General features: G+C 42.3%; 1 protein-coding gene across 4 annotated transcripts in view; it reads right to left on the minus strand.

Moving 5' to 3' along the window:
• Window positions 1-17,177, minus strand: part of LOC135094199 (G-protein coupled receptor moody-like) — a 47,553-nt gene that overhangs the window by 3,971 nt on the left and 26,405 nt on the right. For 2 of the 4 annotated variants that reach the window (XM_063994056.1, XM_063994065.1), the window contains exons 2-5: window positions 8,087-8,724; window positions 4,354-4,474; window positions 1,506-1,615; window positions 332-461 (exon numbers count right to left, since the gene is read on the minus strand). In XM_063994056.1, coding sequence (XP_063850126.1) covers window positions 332-461; window positions 1,506-1,615; window positions 4,354-4,474; window positions 8,087-8,244 — 519 coding nt within the window. In that variant the 5' untranslated portion in view covers window positions 8,245-8,724. The remainder of the gene's footprint in view (window positions 1-331; window positions 462-1,505; window positions 1,616-4,353; window positions 4,475-8,086; window positions 8,725-17,177) is intronic. The other 2 variants (XM_063994076.1, XM_063994085.1) reach the window with 1 other exon arrangement.

Genomic DNA, 17,177 nt, shown 5'->3' on the forward strand with positions numbered 1-17,177 from the left:
GCCCAGGAGAGGAGGAGGAGGAGGAGGAGAGGGGATTGCAGCAAGGAAAGGAAGTAGCAAGAGAACATGAGAAACTTAAAAAAAAAAAAAAAAGCAGGCAGAGGAAGTTGAGAACGAGAAGGACGAAGAGTACAAAGGGATGTCAAAGGAAAAAACAAATAGCATCAGACCTATTGTTTCTTTCGTTCAGTGTGTTCTTTTTAGAAACGATAGGAAGGAAGCAGGACAACAATGGCGAGGAGGATGAGGAGGAGGGAAAACAGAAGGAGGAAGAGGAGGGGATAGGTAGAAAAAGTATAAAAGCGAAAAATAGGATAAAAACTAAACGTACATCGAAGAATGTCGGTAACTGGAGGAAGATGGCGAGCAACCAGATGCTGCAGCAGTAGCAGATGGTCTTGAAGGTGGTGAAGAACCGGCTGGGACCACGGCAGTTACGGAAGTTGTAGATCGTGACACATCTGCAAGGATTAAGGAGATGAATTTACAGGTGGCTAGTGACGGAGAGAGAGAGAGAGAGAGAGAGAGAGAGAGAGAGAGAGAGAGAGAGAGAGAGAGAGAGAGAGAGAGAGAGAGAGAGAGAGAGAGAGAGAGAGAGAATCATGAAAACAACAACAAAAGTTAACTCTATCAATTAAACAGCAATTCACTCCCCATGTTCTTTAATCATGACACACTTCGTACTGATACTCCGCCTCCCTCATCCACTTTTGTAGCAATATTCCTTCCTAACTTGCCTTCCTTCTTCCTCACCTCTATTCTATTCCCGCGTCTCTCGTCAAAAGAAAAAGGTAAATAATAAAAAAATTTAAAAAACTGATCTTGGTATATTTTTCCTATACTAACACCCAACACCTGTCCTTCTTCTCCTCCTTCTCCTCCTCCTCCTCCTCCTCCTTCTCAGCATCATTTCACTTTTACTACTGCAAGAGTTAACCAGTATCATCTCTCTTTTATTCTTTTAGCAGGTAAAGTCTGAAGCACTGTGACTAGTTCTTATTTTTTCTCCTTTTCACAATCTGAACTGTTTCAAGATACGAGTATCAAGACACCTCTGAAACTAAACTGAACTTTTCATTTATTTTTTTTCTTTGAATTTTTGGGAGATGAAAGATGAACAGGCTTTTCCCCGTTTTCTGTGCACTTGGCCATACCCTTTAGTATATAAAAAGGTAACTTTTAATATCAATCACCAGCTTTTATGATTCTCAAAGAAAGACCGTTTTTCTACTTTTCTTTGAATTTTGGGGTGCTGAAAGATGAACAGGCTTCTTTCCCCGTTTTTTATGCCCTTTTTCATGCCTCTGTGACATAAAACACTTCCAACATCAATCATCAGCCTTTATGACTAAAACAAAGGCCTCACACAAGCAGCTCCCGTCTCCTGTAACACCCTGACATCCTTCCCTATGACACTTTTAGCCTTGACACGCTTCCCTTAGCAGCTTGGCATCCCTTCAAGACACTGTACATATACCCAACTGTTTCCACCCCTCAGCACCCACCTCTCCAGAGCCATGAGACCCAGCGTGGTCCACTCGGCGATGGCGTTAGCGTACCGAATAAAGGCCGACACTTTGCAGTTTGTGTTACCTTCTTCCCATGGATCCCGCTCCTGAAAGAGATAAGAGAGGTTAACTTATTTGCTATGTCACTACACCATTCTTAACACTTTCAGCACTGTAGAGAAAAACTGTTATCAAGAAGCAAAGACCCTCAGTGCACCATTTCTTAACACTTCCAACATTGTAGAGAAAACTGCTGTCGCAATGTAAAAAGCAGAGAAGATCCTCACTGCTAGAAATATTGGTTATAAGTTCCTCAATAGTCAAGCCCTTGGTCCCTGAATAGACTTCCTTAGAGGGAGGACTAGTGGGACTGCTGCCGTAGATGCGCACTCCTCGGGTTATAATGATAAATATAGTCTTGTTTCGTAATTATATAGCAATTCAAGGGTACTGAGGAGATGGAATAAGTAACGAAGTGATTTACAGAAGGAGGGAACGTGTCAGCTGTCGTGGTAGGATGAAACAGTGTGTGTGGTATGGAATGGGATAGAAACGCGGTGATGGGTGCAGGGAAGAGTTAGTATAGATGCTTATGTGAAACACGGTGGATATGATAAGTATATTTATGAATGAAAATAAATGAAGTACAAGAAGAAGAAGAAAAAGAAGAAGAAGAAAAAGAAGAAGAAGAAGAATGATAACAGTAATAATAATAATAATAGTAATAATAATAATAATAATAATAATAATAATAATAATAATAATAATAATAATAATAATAATAATACGAAGAAAAGAAGAAAAAAAAAAACTTAAGCACCACACAAGAACTGATACCTTCAAATTTTAATATACAACTCACGTAAAAACAAAATTGAAAACATATCCTAAAGAAAACCCATTAGTGTTTGTCTTCAAGAAAAAAAATAATAAGTAGAATAAAGACTCAAAATAAAATAAAAGAAAAAAAAAAACTCATATCTAAGGGTGTAATCTTTCCGGAGACCTTCTTTTCCTTTCGTAGTATCAAAGCGGGAATGAATTATCTGTTACCGGTTATCGTTTTCATTGTTCGTCCACACTCGAGCGAATTTCATTTATCAACGCCAAGAGAAATGATAAGTCTGTTGTGCGGATATTGGTTGACTGAACTTTTCTTTCTTCGTCCTCCTCTTGTTTTTTTTTTTTTCGTCTTTTTTTCTGTTATTGTTGTTGTTGTTGTTGTTGTTGTTGTTGTTCTGATCCTTCTTTTCATTCATCGTTCTCGTTTTTCCTTCTTGTTCTTGTTCTTCCTATTGTTGTTGTTGTTGTTGTTATTGTTGTTGTTGCAGCTCTTCTTTTTTTCTTATTACCTTCTCTTTTTCCTTTTTATCGTTTTTCTTCTTGTTCCTCTTGTTCTTGTTTTTGTTCTCCTTGTTCTTCCTCCTCACCATTATTATTTTTACTATTATCATTACCATCACCATCATCATCACCATCATCACCATTATCATCATCACCATCATCATCGTCATCATCATCATCATCATCATCATCATCCTTCTCCACTGTTCGAAGCTTAAACCGTATATCCCTGTTATGAACTCGCCCATGATAACCGCACGTCTTTCTCCTCAGTATCGCCAAGGTAATCCTGCCAGTGGCTTAGAAAGTGTGGCTTATCTCCCTTTCGAAACTACTGCGTAATGTTGTGAGCAGAGAGAGAGAGAGAGAGAGAGAGAGAGAGAGAGAGAGAGAGAGAGATAACACCATCATGTAAAAAAAAGTAATAAAAATAAGAAATTATCGTTCATCATTGCCAATAGAGAAACATAAACAATGACTTTCTTGTGAGGTCTTTTATCTTTGCATCTCGAGACGTGAAACAGTGGTGGCTGCGGTCATTGTCAAGGAGAGTGGCTGACTTTTAGTACTGTGATAGGAGTGAATTATCAGCAGTGGGGATGAGTTGAGGGGAGGAGAAAGAGGAGGACCCTTTGCTATTACTAGAGAGGAAAAGGATAACTTGATTGATACTTGTTTCTTTTTTTTTATATGTATGTAAGCGGGACACTGGCAAAGGGTGAGGGAATAAGAAGGAAGAAGAAGAAGAAGAAAAAAAGCTCATTGAGGTGCCAGTCCCTAAAGAGAAAGAAAGTAAGAAAGATTATCCAAAACTGGAGGATGTGTGTCTTGAAGCTACCCCCCCCCCTCTCTCTCTCTCTCTCTCTCTCTCTCTCTCTCTCTCTCTCTCTCTCCCTGTCCTCGCATGTACACTCAAGACATAACTCAATAATTCATTTCTGCGCCGCAAAGGGAGGGAGGGAGAAAGGGAAGGAGGGAGCTCACAGGTATAAAGGCTTAATCATCCACCTGTAATCACCGCTAAAATCCTTCTTGAGTCTCTTATCGCAGCTACGTATTGTTTATCGTGAATCTCTCTCTCTCTCTCTCTCTCTCTCTCTCTCTCTCTCTCTCTCTCTCTCTCTCTCTCTCTCTCTCTGATTATTGCCTTATTATGTTATCTTTTTTTTATTTTCTTTAAGTTTATCGTCATTATCTCTTGTTTTCCTTCCCATTTACTGTTCCTTCATTGCTCTCCACTTACACGCTTCCTCTTTTCCCTCCTCATTCCCCTCCTCCTCCACCTCTCTCTCTCTCTCCCCCTTTACTAATCATTTTATAATCTGCTCTCTCACTGTCCCTCCTCCTCCTCCTCCTTTCCCTGTCCCTCCCACTAATTTTCCAGTCTCTCCAACTAGCTAAAGTAAAATAGTTGCCCAAACAGCCTAGTAAGGACCTCAGAGTCTATTGCTGTTTGGACTTCCTTTGTATTCCTTTGTATTCCTCCTCCTCCTCTGCTCACCGTTTGGGAGAGGCGGTAGTAAGTGGTGAACATGAAGGGAAGACTGATGGCGCTGTAGAAGAGGTCAGCGAAGGCCAGGTTGATGATGAGCACTGTGTCTGGCGTCATGTCCTTTATGTGCCTGCAAGGAAGAGAGAATAATGAATCGCCGTCAGTCACTAGAGGAGTTAGGGAGGGGGAGAGGGAGAGAAAATAGAAAGGGTGTACGGAGTGATGTAAAGTATTGATGGAACTGGTGAATATTTAAGAGTTGAGGAATGGTTGGGGATTGGAAGTGAGGAAAATGCAAGCGAAAGTGGGAGAAGTGTGCTGAATATAATGTGGGGATGTGAGAGATGCGTATGCATGTAGGAGGATAAGGAAAAGAAAGAAAAGGAAACGAAGGAAAAATAGGAAGGGGAACTACTTGTAAGAAACGATAGATAGGAAACTCTTGTAACCAGAAGAAGGAAAAGAAAAGAAACACAAGAACAGGAACAACAAGAGCAGAAACAAGGAAAACAAGAAGAATAAGAACAAGAACATGAATATTAACAAGGAGAAACAGCCCTTATTATGTACGAACATCTCCAGAACCTCTCTTTTCATGCATAATTTTGCAACATCCTCAGTTCCTCATCCTTCTTTTTAAGGAATTCTGTGTGAGTGACATTGTAGGGACAATGGACGGTAGGATTGGCGTCAGTGCTCTTCCAGCTGAATGAAAGGACTGCCCGGCTAAAATCTTAAGAATATAAGAACATAAGAAATAGGGGAAGTTGCAAGAAACCATCAAGCCTACACATAGCAGTCCCTGTATGAAATATACCTACCTATTTCCACCTATCATTCCCATCCATAAATATGTCTAATCTTCTCTTCAAGTTCCCTAATGACTCAGCACCTTTGTTGACTTTGCTAATTTCGTCCCCTCGCCTCCCCACTATCAGGCGAGGCGACAATGATAGTATTGAGGGTAATGGTGATAAAGGGAAGGTGACAGGAAGGCGCCAGACTGGGGTAAAGCAGCTGATATCGAGCAAGGTGTGGGGTGCATTAGAGGTGGGAGGTTGTGGCCCCCTGCTTCCCCGCCGCCGCCACCACCACCACACCCACTGCCGCTTACCCATCGCTCATTCCGATGCGCCAGCTGCCCTTCCTGTCATGCATGCCTATCAGTAACGAGGGTAATAATGATGATGGCCACGACTGGAATGACAACAACAACAACAACAACAACAAACAACAACAACAACAACAACAACAACATCAATAACAACAACAATAAAAATAACAATAACAGCTACTACTACTGCTACTACTACTACCACCCACCACTTTTACTACTACTACTAGTACTACCACTACTACGACTACTACCACTACTACGACTACTACTACTACTATTACTACTACTACTACTACTACTACTACTACTGCTACTACTACTACTGCTACTACTACTACTACTATGACGACGACAACGACGACGACACTAATGGGAAACAACAGCAACAACATCTTCAATCACCACCACCACCATCTTCACCAGTAACACCACTAGTAGCAACAACAGCAGTAGCAAGCAATAGAATTCCGTTTAATATTCCTAAAATAAAACCTATATAAAAAAAGAAAAAGATAGGACAAAAGATAAGTACAGTATAGCCAGCACCAACATTTCCGATATCACAGTAAATATACTTCATTTTCAGGAAATACCAGAAATGATCAATATATTATCGGAGCCAAGACCAGTTAAAAAAAAAAAAAAGAAAAAGAAGAAAAAAAACTTCAGTAACACCCACCCCACTTTAATTAAGGGAAGAGGTAAACTTTATACATATGTCACTCCTTTCCCTTCTCACTTCCAATGCTGACCACTTCACTTCAAGGCTTTCTGAAAATCCCTCCTTCATACACTAATATTTAAGGCCAATTTCACATACTGTATTACACCATAGAGTTCTGTGTCCTCCCGGCGATACATGTGTGATGGACAGCGTGAGAAATAAGGCTAAAGATGCGTTTTCCGGTTAATAATAGCGAAGGGTTTGTCCGTATTATAGACTGCGATAATGGTTTCAAAGCTTTATGATTTTATGGAGCACACTTGGCTGAGAGAGAGAGAGAGAGGAGAGAGAGAGAGAGAGAGAGAGAGAGAGAGAGAGAGAGAGAGAGAGAGAGAGAGAGAGAGAGAGAGAGAGAGAGAGAGAGAGAGGAGAGAGAGAGAGAGAGAGAGATTAGGGTGTGAGCGGACGTACAAAAAAACATAAGTTACACCTACAAGAGATAACGTTGCTGTGAGGGTGATACTCATAATGAAAGAGGAACATGGTCAATAAAGCCGCCACGTCCGCCATGGAGGCGCAGATTGTTGTTTGGGTGAGCGTCAGCAAAACAATCTGATAGACTTTCACCTTCAAGAATTATCACTATCCGGAAAAGATTTCGGTCTTGATAGCACACACACACACAGACACAAACACACCCACACCCACACACACACACACACACACACACACACACACACACACACACACACACACACACACACACACAAACACAAACACACCCACACACACACAGACACACACACACTGTACATACACCCAACAAACTGTGTTCCTTATGAGCTTATTCCCGTAAACCTTTGGCAGTTCGTCCTTTACTTCCGGAAAGATGAAAAGCAAGTGGGCATAAGGAACGAACAACCTCACTTTTCCTCACCGCGCTTCAGTGTTCCTTACCTCACCTCACCGCTTCCCTCTCACCTCCCCTGACTGTGACCCTTCACCTCACCTAACCATGCTCAATAAGTTGGGATGACTAGAAATGTTTCCTTGGGTGGGATTCATGACTTCCCTATGATAAACAGTATTTCCGTCAATGTAAGTACTCGTATAGGGACCAAAATAAAGACAACACTGCCACCCCGACGACGAGTGTGCGGAAGAAGGGTTTTAAAGTATAAGCAAGCATTACTACGGACCTACTGGAAAATGTTCTTGCTTTGTATCACTGTACCGAATCCAAGATGTGGGTACCTAATTTCTCACTTCCTTCATTTCTTTCAAGTGTCGTCCTTCCTTTGAAATGGTTTTGATGGAGTGATTTCGGTGTTTGGAAGGTCTTATCTATTTTCTAAGTAATAATTATTGATATTGAAATGAATATTTATGATAAAAAAGGGAATATATGTGCAAATAAAATGTCGAGAATAGTCCTATTTTTCGTAAATATAAAGCGAGAGCGTCGAGTGGTTTGGTTTCTTCTTCCTAAATGTTTCGCTCGAGAAATCCGAAGGAATAACACTTGTAATATTACGTCACCTGACCACACCTGATCCATCGTTTTTCTACCGCTGCGCATTTTGTTAGTAGTGTGGTTCTTTACTTCCGTGTATAATTTTTATTTACATATATAGTAAGTGGTCAAGGGTTTGAAATATCCTTCATAATTGGTGTCTCCCCAAAGAGTAAATAGAAATCGGTTCTAAATAGCTTGACCAATTTAGTTTTGGAGATGTTTAGGTTGAAATAGATTAGGGTCATGTGAAAGTTAAAAAAACAGAACTGAGTATAGAATTCCAATGAAAGGGATGAAAAAATGCAGACAACTAACGCTTGCATTAGAAAGGAGGGGAATAGAATCAGTAAAGACATTTCTACACATTAACACAAATCTGACACCCACAAGAACACAACTAGGGCATGAGTGACCGGTTGGGTTTTAACAATCGGTGGGCACTTGCCTGTATTTCCGGGGCATGTAGAACTGGTGGGAGAGGGTGAAGAGGGTGAGGAGGTTTCCAATGGAGCCTATCACCATCACCATTATCGTCACTACCATGCCCAGCATAAGGTATGGCTCCCCAGGCCCGGAGTCTTGAACAGCTGATATGTTCGACATCACCAGTATCGTTCTAGGTGACCCTGTGCTGGTTCACTTAATTGTTTAGCAAGTCAGCTCACTTCTGTGACACTCACTTTTAAGGAGACATGACTTTGAGAGTTTGTGTTTTCAGAAATATATCTTTTATGGAAAAGAGGAATGACGCGTGTCTTTTGAAGTTCCTTCGCTTGAAAGTCTGAGAAAATTCAGCAAATTTCCAGCGGCGACAGGCGGGGCGGATCTGAGAGCCCCCGCAGCGAGGCACTTGTGTAATATGCAGTACACGTATGTATGTGTGCGTGTGTGTGGTGTGTGCTTCAGCTTTCTCGGGCGTTCCGCACAGCTCGGTGACGACCATGACACTAACGCGACAGTGGCCGGTATGGCTCTTATCACCACATTGGAGCCTCCTCTTCTCTGCGTCTCTTAACCCTTTATTTCTTTCCCTCACCCTCGTTTTCTTCCCTTTTACCACGTGGCAGGCGCCACTCTCACAATCTGTAAAAGAGAGAATAAAAGAAAAATCAGACTCTAGGAAATGCAGATAACAGGACGACAGACAGACAAAAGTGAAAGGGAAGGATACTGGCTGCAGTGCTGCCAACCCCGCATTGATAACTGCATGTCTGAGGTACTCCAATCAGAATTTAGTATTGGTATCGTTAAGACATTGCAGTGTGTCACTGCCCCTGTACTCTATTGACCATAATCTCTCTCTCTCTCTCTCTCTCTCTCTCTCTCTCTCTCTCTCTCTCTCTCTCTCTCTCTCTCTCTCTCTCTCTCTCTCTCTCCCTTCTATATTTAACTTGACGTCATTTTCCACGCCTTTCTTTCCATGCTTTATTTTCCTATTCTTGCATTCGTGTGTATGTGAAAATGTTCAGGCGGCAAGCGGTGATCTTACTGTAAACGGAAAAGCGTTATCTCACCTAAACTTTTTTTTTTTTTTTTTTTAGAGCAACTTCGCAAATTTCCTGTGTATCATTGTTGTCCTAAGAAGTAAGAACATGACCAGGGCACGCTCCTCAGAACTTGCCCATTAGGAGCGTTGAGGCCTAGTCACACACACTGCAGTCAGGCTGGAAGAAAATTATCACCATATTTCCTGCACATCGTTTGCAAGGAGGAAGGAACCAGGGCACTTGGAAACTCTCCTATGTATTTCTAGTTCTATCAATCTTCAGCAGGATCTCAGCTTCGCATATAAATAGCCAATTTATTCATTATGATATAATGTCTAAGTTTTTTTTTCTTATATTCAGCACGCTGGCCAAGTTTGTTGTTTGTGTAACCGGACATCGGAATATTAACATAACTTTAGACCAGACTTCCAACTCTATGAAAATAGTCATGACGATTCGTATTGCTAATGAACATATGAAAGAAGTAGAGTAAACGCACTACTTAAACAAAAAGAGCAGCAGTGCGTTCTGTCACTTAAGTACTACACACTCACTGTAAAACATAAAGGACAGATGGAGCTCTGAAACATTATTTATTCATGTATGCAAAACCATTCATATATATTGTACTACAAGGAAAGCACATCATAATGAACAGATAATTATACCACTAGACTAATATTTGTTTCTGTTTTTTTCTTAGTTTATCTTCCCTTATGACTGAATGTTCAGTAACCGCAACTATAGAGGCGTCTGTATGCTACTAATGCAAAGGGACAGGTGCCCGTCAGCTACCAGAGGCATGGCAGTGCGTGGTGACCGCGCTGCCTTCCCTCGGAACTCACCGCTCGCCTTACCACGTCGCTCTGTTTGTTTACCTTTGAGTCCCTCGTCATATGGTACATGCAATCAACTGACGGATGAAGACAATGACGCAGGGACTGAAGTGCTTCTCCCACACACACACACACACACACACACACAGAGACAAACAGTAGTTCGTGGCGTCTCAGGTATTATCAGCTTTTACCGGGAATCAAGATGACGGAGGATCACAAGAGCGCCGTGCCGGATTCGAGGAAGGCAATGTCACTTAACTAGCAGTCCTGTGACGTTGGGTCTTTACCACTCTATGTCCCGTATTCAAAAACGCTTTTCTCTCTCACCACAACCATTTTCAAAGGCCACAGAGATGATTAGCCGGGTTGTCAAGAGTGTTTCTCCTGTCAATAATGTAGAAATGTTGTCACTCTGTTATTAGAACCGTATGAACATCCCTAAAGACCAGTGTATCTTCTGAAAGTAGTGGAGGTGTGCCGCAGAATGTTTCGAGTATGGTCGTATGTATGTAAAGAGAGAGAGAGAGAGAGAGAGAGAGAGAGAGAGATGAGAGAGAGAGAGAGAGGAGAGAGAGAGAGAGAGAGAGAGAGAGAGAGAGAGAGAGAGAGAGAACGAGTGGGAGTGAAGGAAAGAGTGAGAGCTGAAGAAGGAAAGGGAGTACTTAGTTTTTTTTTTTTTTTCCCCGTACCAGTGTTGTGTGTCCAATTCAGGAAGCAAGGCAAGGAATCAATACTTGTATGTACACTTCTTATCTTTTGTGTTGCGTGTGCCTAAGTGAGGAAGGAAGGAAGATGGTGATGAAAAAGGATCGACCAATGCTTCTTTTTCTTTCTATCTTGAGTACCACCTTGTGAACTGTACACGGAAGAGAAGGAGGAGGAGGAGGAGGAGGAGGAGGAGGAGGAGGAGGAGGAGGAGGAGGAGGAGGAGGAGGAGGAAGAGGAGAAGGAGGAGGAGGACAAGAACGAGAACGAGAACGAGGACGAGGACGGGGAGGAAGAGGAGGAGGAGGAAGACGAAGAGGAAGGTGGTGGTCGGGATGAACCAGCAATCATTTATTAATTTAAGGCACCAGAAATCAATCAATCAGTTATCTTTTCTCCTCTCCCCTCCTTCCCCTTCTCCTTCTCCTCCTCCTCCCTCCTCCTCCTCCTCCTCCTCCTCCCTCCTCCTCCTCCTCCTCCTCCTCCTCCTCCTCCTCATCATCATCATCATCATCCTACTCCTTCTCCTGCTCCTTCTCCTCCTGTTCCTCCTCCTCCTCCTAGCTGCAGTGCACGGGTTATTACGCTTACAAAAAAAAAAAAAATAAAGAAAAAAAAATAAATAAACAAAAAATCAAAATAAAAACAAGAATTTCATGTAGAAAAGGAGCTAGAGAAGGAGGAGGCGAAGGAGAGGTACGTACGTATTTGCGAGAGGAGAGGAAAGGTGGAGGGATGAGTGCTTTTGTGGCAGCAGTGTATGTCACCAAAAGGGTTCTTGGAGGTGGAGAGTGCCTTGACGTCATTTCCGTGGACGATCATGAGCAACCTCCTCGAGACTGAGAGCTTAACAGTTAGCCACGGAGACGATTGCCACAGAGAGAGAGAGAGAGAGAGAGAGAGAGAGAGGAGAGAGAGAGAGAGAGAGAGAGAGAGAGGAGAGAGAGGAGAGAGAGAGAGAGAGAAATATGTAGATGGAAGACACGGATAATGGCGCGGAATCAATAAAGAAGGAGGAGGAGGAGGAGGAGAAGGCTGTGAAGATAAGTTAAGGGGGGAGATAAGATGAAATGAGAAGTAGAAAAGAAAATACAAAAGAAATGTGAATGAGAGAGAGAGAGAGAGGAGAGAGAGAGAGAGAGAGGCAGAGAGAGAGAGAGAGAGAGAGAGAGAGAGAGAATGAGAGAGAGAGAGAGAGAGAGAGAGAATGAATAATGGAAACAGTCTTATGGGAAATAATACTTGCTAGCTCGTACTTCTGCTTCGAGTGATGACGGTGACAGCAAGCAATTACAGAGAATAAACCATCCATAACAAGAACGACGAGAAAGACGACTATGATGACAATGACAACCAAATAACAAAGAATTTCATGAAAAGTGACAAATAAAAAATAGTACCTTAAAAGTATCTACGTAGAAAGAAGGAAGGAAGGAAGGAAGGAAGGAAGGAGGGAAGGACGGAAGGAAGGAAGGAAAAGAAATAGACAGTAAGGGTATTAAGAATCAAGGTTCTCCCTGACCAAGCTGTTGTCAGAGACAAGTACGCTGTCAGCGAAGATACGAGTATGATACAAACACCGCCACACAGACAGAAGAGGCAAGCCACAAGTGCCGGAAAGGATTGATAGTCATTACATTAAAAACCCTTAAAAAATCTATAAACTATCCGCAAACTCACACTTTTTATACAGGTGACGTAGTGTGAAGGTAAGTGATTTGTGCACGTTTTTTTTTACTTTGCTTATCTGAAATCATTTGTAGCCTTACCATTAAACAGCTTACCATTATTCAGCTTGACCACCTAGTTGCTATTGTAATAACAACAGCATCAGCAGCAGCAGCAACAGCAGCAGCAGCAGCAGCAGCAGCAGCAGCAGCAGCAGCAGTAGCAGCAGCAGTAGCAACAACAACAACAATAGTAGTAGTAGTAGTAGTAGTAGAAGTAGTAGTAGTAGTAGTAGTAGTAGTAGTAGTAGTAGTAGTAGTAGTAGCAGCAGCAGCAGCAGCAGCAGCAGCAGCAGCAGTAGTTTGTAGTTACTCAGATAGAGCTAATCTTGTGAATCAAATCTTGTTGATCTTATGATTAAAAAAATAAGAACATGAAGGAGGCTGCAAGAAGCTAGAAGGCCTACCCGCGGCAGATATTGTGTAAAGCATTCTAGTATTCTACACCATCAACCTTATTCGTAACTTCATCTAACCCTTTTTAAAATCCCCTAATGTCTTAACACTAGCGACGTAATTATTAAGTCTGTTTCAAGCATCCACCACTCTGATACACCAGGGCATTGTAAAAAGTGAAATTAATCCTTTCACTGCTGAAGGTTTTTGTTATATAACCATCAACAAGTTTTTTTTAGATGTTGATTTTTATACTCACTCTCCTTTAAATAGTTCTTTAACCTTTAATAAACAAAATAAATAGATTCTCTCTTTTTTTTACTGCCCTTGAAAGCATTTTTTTTCACTGTTCTCTGAATGGTAATGGGCGACCATGGCAGTGAAACTGATAAGAGTAAGAATTTGGAATACATTTGTGCTCCCTCGTCAGTGGCACAGGAGGAAAATCTAAGAGAGTTCACTTCACTTCATTCCTCCCACGCCACACCATTAGGAGAAGCAAAAAGGAACATTGCATTATGTATATCCGCTGAAAACAACAGACAAGCATAGGAATCTTGACGAGACACAAAGGAAAGGAACACCTGGCAGGTGTGTCTTAACAGCGGCATCAGCTTAACAATTACAGGAAAAGGACACTAAGGAAAATTTTGAAAAACGCCAATCATCATCAGCAGCAGCAACATCTTCATGCACTGCAGGACAAACACTTCCCACAATCTTCTACAACTTTCTCAACTCATCTTTGTGGAATATCTATCTGTTTTAAGACAGTCCAGCAACACTTCTTATCTTTCCAACTAGTTTTCTGTTTTTTTTTTTTTTTTTTTTTGTCTGCCCAAGAATACCAAAAATAATAGATACGATAATAACAACAAATAACACTGAAATAAAAGAACCATCAGCCGTAACGTTCCTCGCAATAAGCATGTAAGGCTAAACGTCAATAATAATGAGCCTTTGCTATGAAAAAAAAAAAAAAACACGTATTGCTTACAAAATTTGTTTACAGAGTCCTGCATTAGTCCCTTCCAATGAACAGCGACACTTATCGGTGTTCGAGTACATCGAAAGAAATTTGTCAAAGATTGCGTATTAACATCCAGAAGACGTCTATCATGTAGGACATTTATTTTATCCTCTCTTAGACAGGTGCGTTTAAATCTCCCTTTCTTGATGTGAGGATTATACACCATCACTCAGTCTGACAGGAATTTCGCCACCTGAGGACACGAGAACCGCTGGCTGGCTGAAGCATTCACGTTCTCTTTTCAAATGTGAGACTTATCTTGTATTCCGACCAAAACTCTTAGTTGTTTATAAGATGCCTGATTATTTTGTACATGTATAACTGGATAGGTAAATAAGGGTTACTGAAGGAGAAGTCACATTTGTGAATCTTGTAGTGACTGATAGTTGTACTCGTACAGTGTGAGGCTAATGATGATGACGAGAAGGAAGAGGAGGAGGAGGAGGAGGAGGAGGAGGAGGAGGAGGAGGAGGAGGAGGAGGAGGATGACGACGACAACAACGACGACGACAGCGGGAAAAAGAGACTATGTGAAGGAAACTGATGAGATTAGAGAGGATCAGAAAAAAAACTGGGATCCTTCGTAAAATATAAAGAAAACTGGGCAGATAGTAAAAAGTAAGTATGCTAATCAGTGGTCGGTACTGTGAGCACTTTTCCCAAGTTCCTGAGTGACGAGGAAGATAACACGGGGGGGGGAGTGGGAGATAGGGACGTGGGAAAAGGGCTCTTATTTCTTATATACGTTCCTTCTTTTCTCTTCCTCTCACTCGCTCTCAACAAATCTTTCCTTGTACACCAGACGCACTCTAAATGTAACTGTTTGTTTGTGTGTGTGTGTGTGTGTGTGTGTGTGTGTGTGTGTGTGTGTGTGTGAGATGCCACGCAGTTCACGCTGATTAGATCAGTACCCAAATCCGTGTTACCGCAAGATAACATGACCTAAGTGATCCCCTCCGTCTGTCAGAGGAATGTGATCACGAACTTCGACCACTCCTCCTCCTTGTAGTAGCAGTAGTAGTAGTAGTAGTAGTAGTAGTAGTAGTAGTAGTAGTGGAAGTGGTAGCAGTAGGGGTAAGAGTAGTAGTAGTAAGAGGAGGAGTAGGAGCAGTAATGGTAGAGCAGCGACAGCAGCAACCTTAGAATGGCAGTGGCTTGATGGTCAGTTTTAGTAGGTGAACATTGGACCCCATGCACATTCATGTCCCTCCAGTGGCGCAAACCTTCCAAACTATTGTCGTCGACAGGAGCAGTCACCCACATGTCATAAAGGCACGTGACCGACTGCAATTTCTGTCAAGTGGCACTACAGAAAACGTGTGTCGCTCGAGAAGAACCACTATGAAAAAGAAAAGGAAAGAAAAGCACCGATGCACTGAAGGAGACCACCAGTGTCCTTCCAAAACATCCTAAAGCCGCATATGGGCAACACCAGCACCACCAGCAGAGTAGTACTAGGAATTACATTGTAGTAGTTAAGGTGGAGTTACAAAAATTAGTGCAACAAAAGAAGATGGAAGGACCAGGAACTACCAGAGATGGGATTTTTCGTGGCGCCAAACTCTGACACTTGGGAAAGGAGAAAGAAAATGCAGTAGTTGTTGTTGCTTTTCTTGTTCTTGCTCTTCCTCATACCCACCTTCACCTTATTTTTTTTCCTTCATAATAGTGAAGCCATTGGTGTTTTCACAGGTGCATAAAGATAGATATTGATAGATATGGTTGAGGCTCTGCGGGAGTTTGAATGCCTGCCAGAATTAGATATATTTGTACATTTATATAAGCTTTGTTTGATATTTGCTTGGGTCAGGCAGAGAAGTGGGCAAGCATAGTTATGTGGTGGCTTTGCGTGTTTGGGTTTAAACTCGAGGAATAGGGACCGGCATCACCAACCTTTGATGTATCTTCTATTTGCAATTACCCTTTAAAGTTTATGAGGGGTTTACAACGAAACGAATACACCACTACAATATTTAGAGAGAGAAAATCATCCCTGAACCTTCCTTGCTCTCAATCCTTCAGGAAATATCGAACTCTCAGCACTGTCCCTTATATTGCGCTTACCATCGGCTGCCCATCCACCCGAGCGAATCTCACCACAGCACAATGGCAAAACATGATACTTCATTCCCAAGATACGTCCGATCTTACCAACCATTACTGCATGCTAGAAACTCACCTTTTTTTTGAGGAAGAAAATTATTGATTCCCACACACACACGCATCTTCTGATACTCTTCTTGCAATTCTTTCTGTATACCTTCGTCCAGTCGTGCGCCACCAGTGTGCAATAAAGCCTCACGTCTCTCCCTCAGTAAGGTAACACGAGTACACAGGTCTCGGTGCACCTGACACGTCCCGGCATCCTCTTCCACTCCTCAGCATTCGGATATTGACAATGCCTCCCAATACCCTATCTTTGAAGTTTCCTCCCTCTACACCCCTGGCTATCTCTCCGTCAAAACATGCCTCTGCTCTCCTCTAATCAAACCCAAACAAAGGAGAGCTTCCTCTTCCATCTGACCTTACTAAGTAAAGGTTACCAAGATTACAGAGATAACTACGGACGAATGACGTCAAGACATTTTTGAGATGAGGTTGAGGAGGAGGAGGAGGAGAAGGTGGTGGTGGTGGTGGAAGTGAGGATGCTGAGAGGGGTGATAATTATGATATATGCCGTTAAGAAATGACAAGTGAGGAAAGTATGATAGACTGGTTCTCTCTCTCTCTCTCTCTCTCTCTCTCTCTCTCTCTCTCTCTCTCTCTCTCTCTCTCTCTCTCTCTCTCTCCAAAACTGGAACCACGGAAAGCTCACATCAATTCATATTTTCTTAATCTGTCAGGTCAAATGTCCCTCTGGCTTAGAGTTGTCCTACACGCCCAGCTCATCGAGCCACGCTATTGGCTGAAGGTGTTAAGTGTGCTGACGTCAGTGTGGTGAGGTGCGACCTTCAACAAGAACACACACACACACACACACACACACACACATTAACCCCTATCTCTCTCTCTCTCTCTCTCTCTCTCTCTCTCTCTCTCTCTCTCTCTCTCTCTCTCTCTCTCTCTCTCTCTCTCTCTCTCTCTCTCTCTGTCATCACCTACCAACCTCAACAAATCACTAGCTTCCCTAATGGCCGCTGGAGCTGATATGGTTCTGAATTCCGTGAGGACGTCTCAAATAACACTTCAAATTTCTAGCACACTCAGGCTAAAGACAAAGAAAGACTTGTCTGAACAATGGAAGGTACTTCAGCTACTTTACTTATTCAACGCACGGCAACCCTATGTTAGTGGCCCGGGCATTTCCGCACACTTCAGATTCGCATTTATCTCCGCTACCGGCCCCGCTAGA

Source organism: Scylla paramamosain, chromosome 3 (genome assembly GCF_035594125.1).
Source record: "Scylla paramamosain isolate STU-SP2022 chromosome 3, ASM3559412v1, whole genome shotgun sequence".
In the NCBI taxonomy this organism is placed as follows: Eukaryota; Metazoa; Arthropoda; class Malacostraca; order Decapoda; family Portunidae; genus Scylla; species Scylla paramamosain.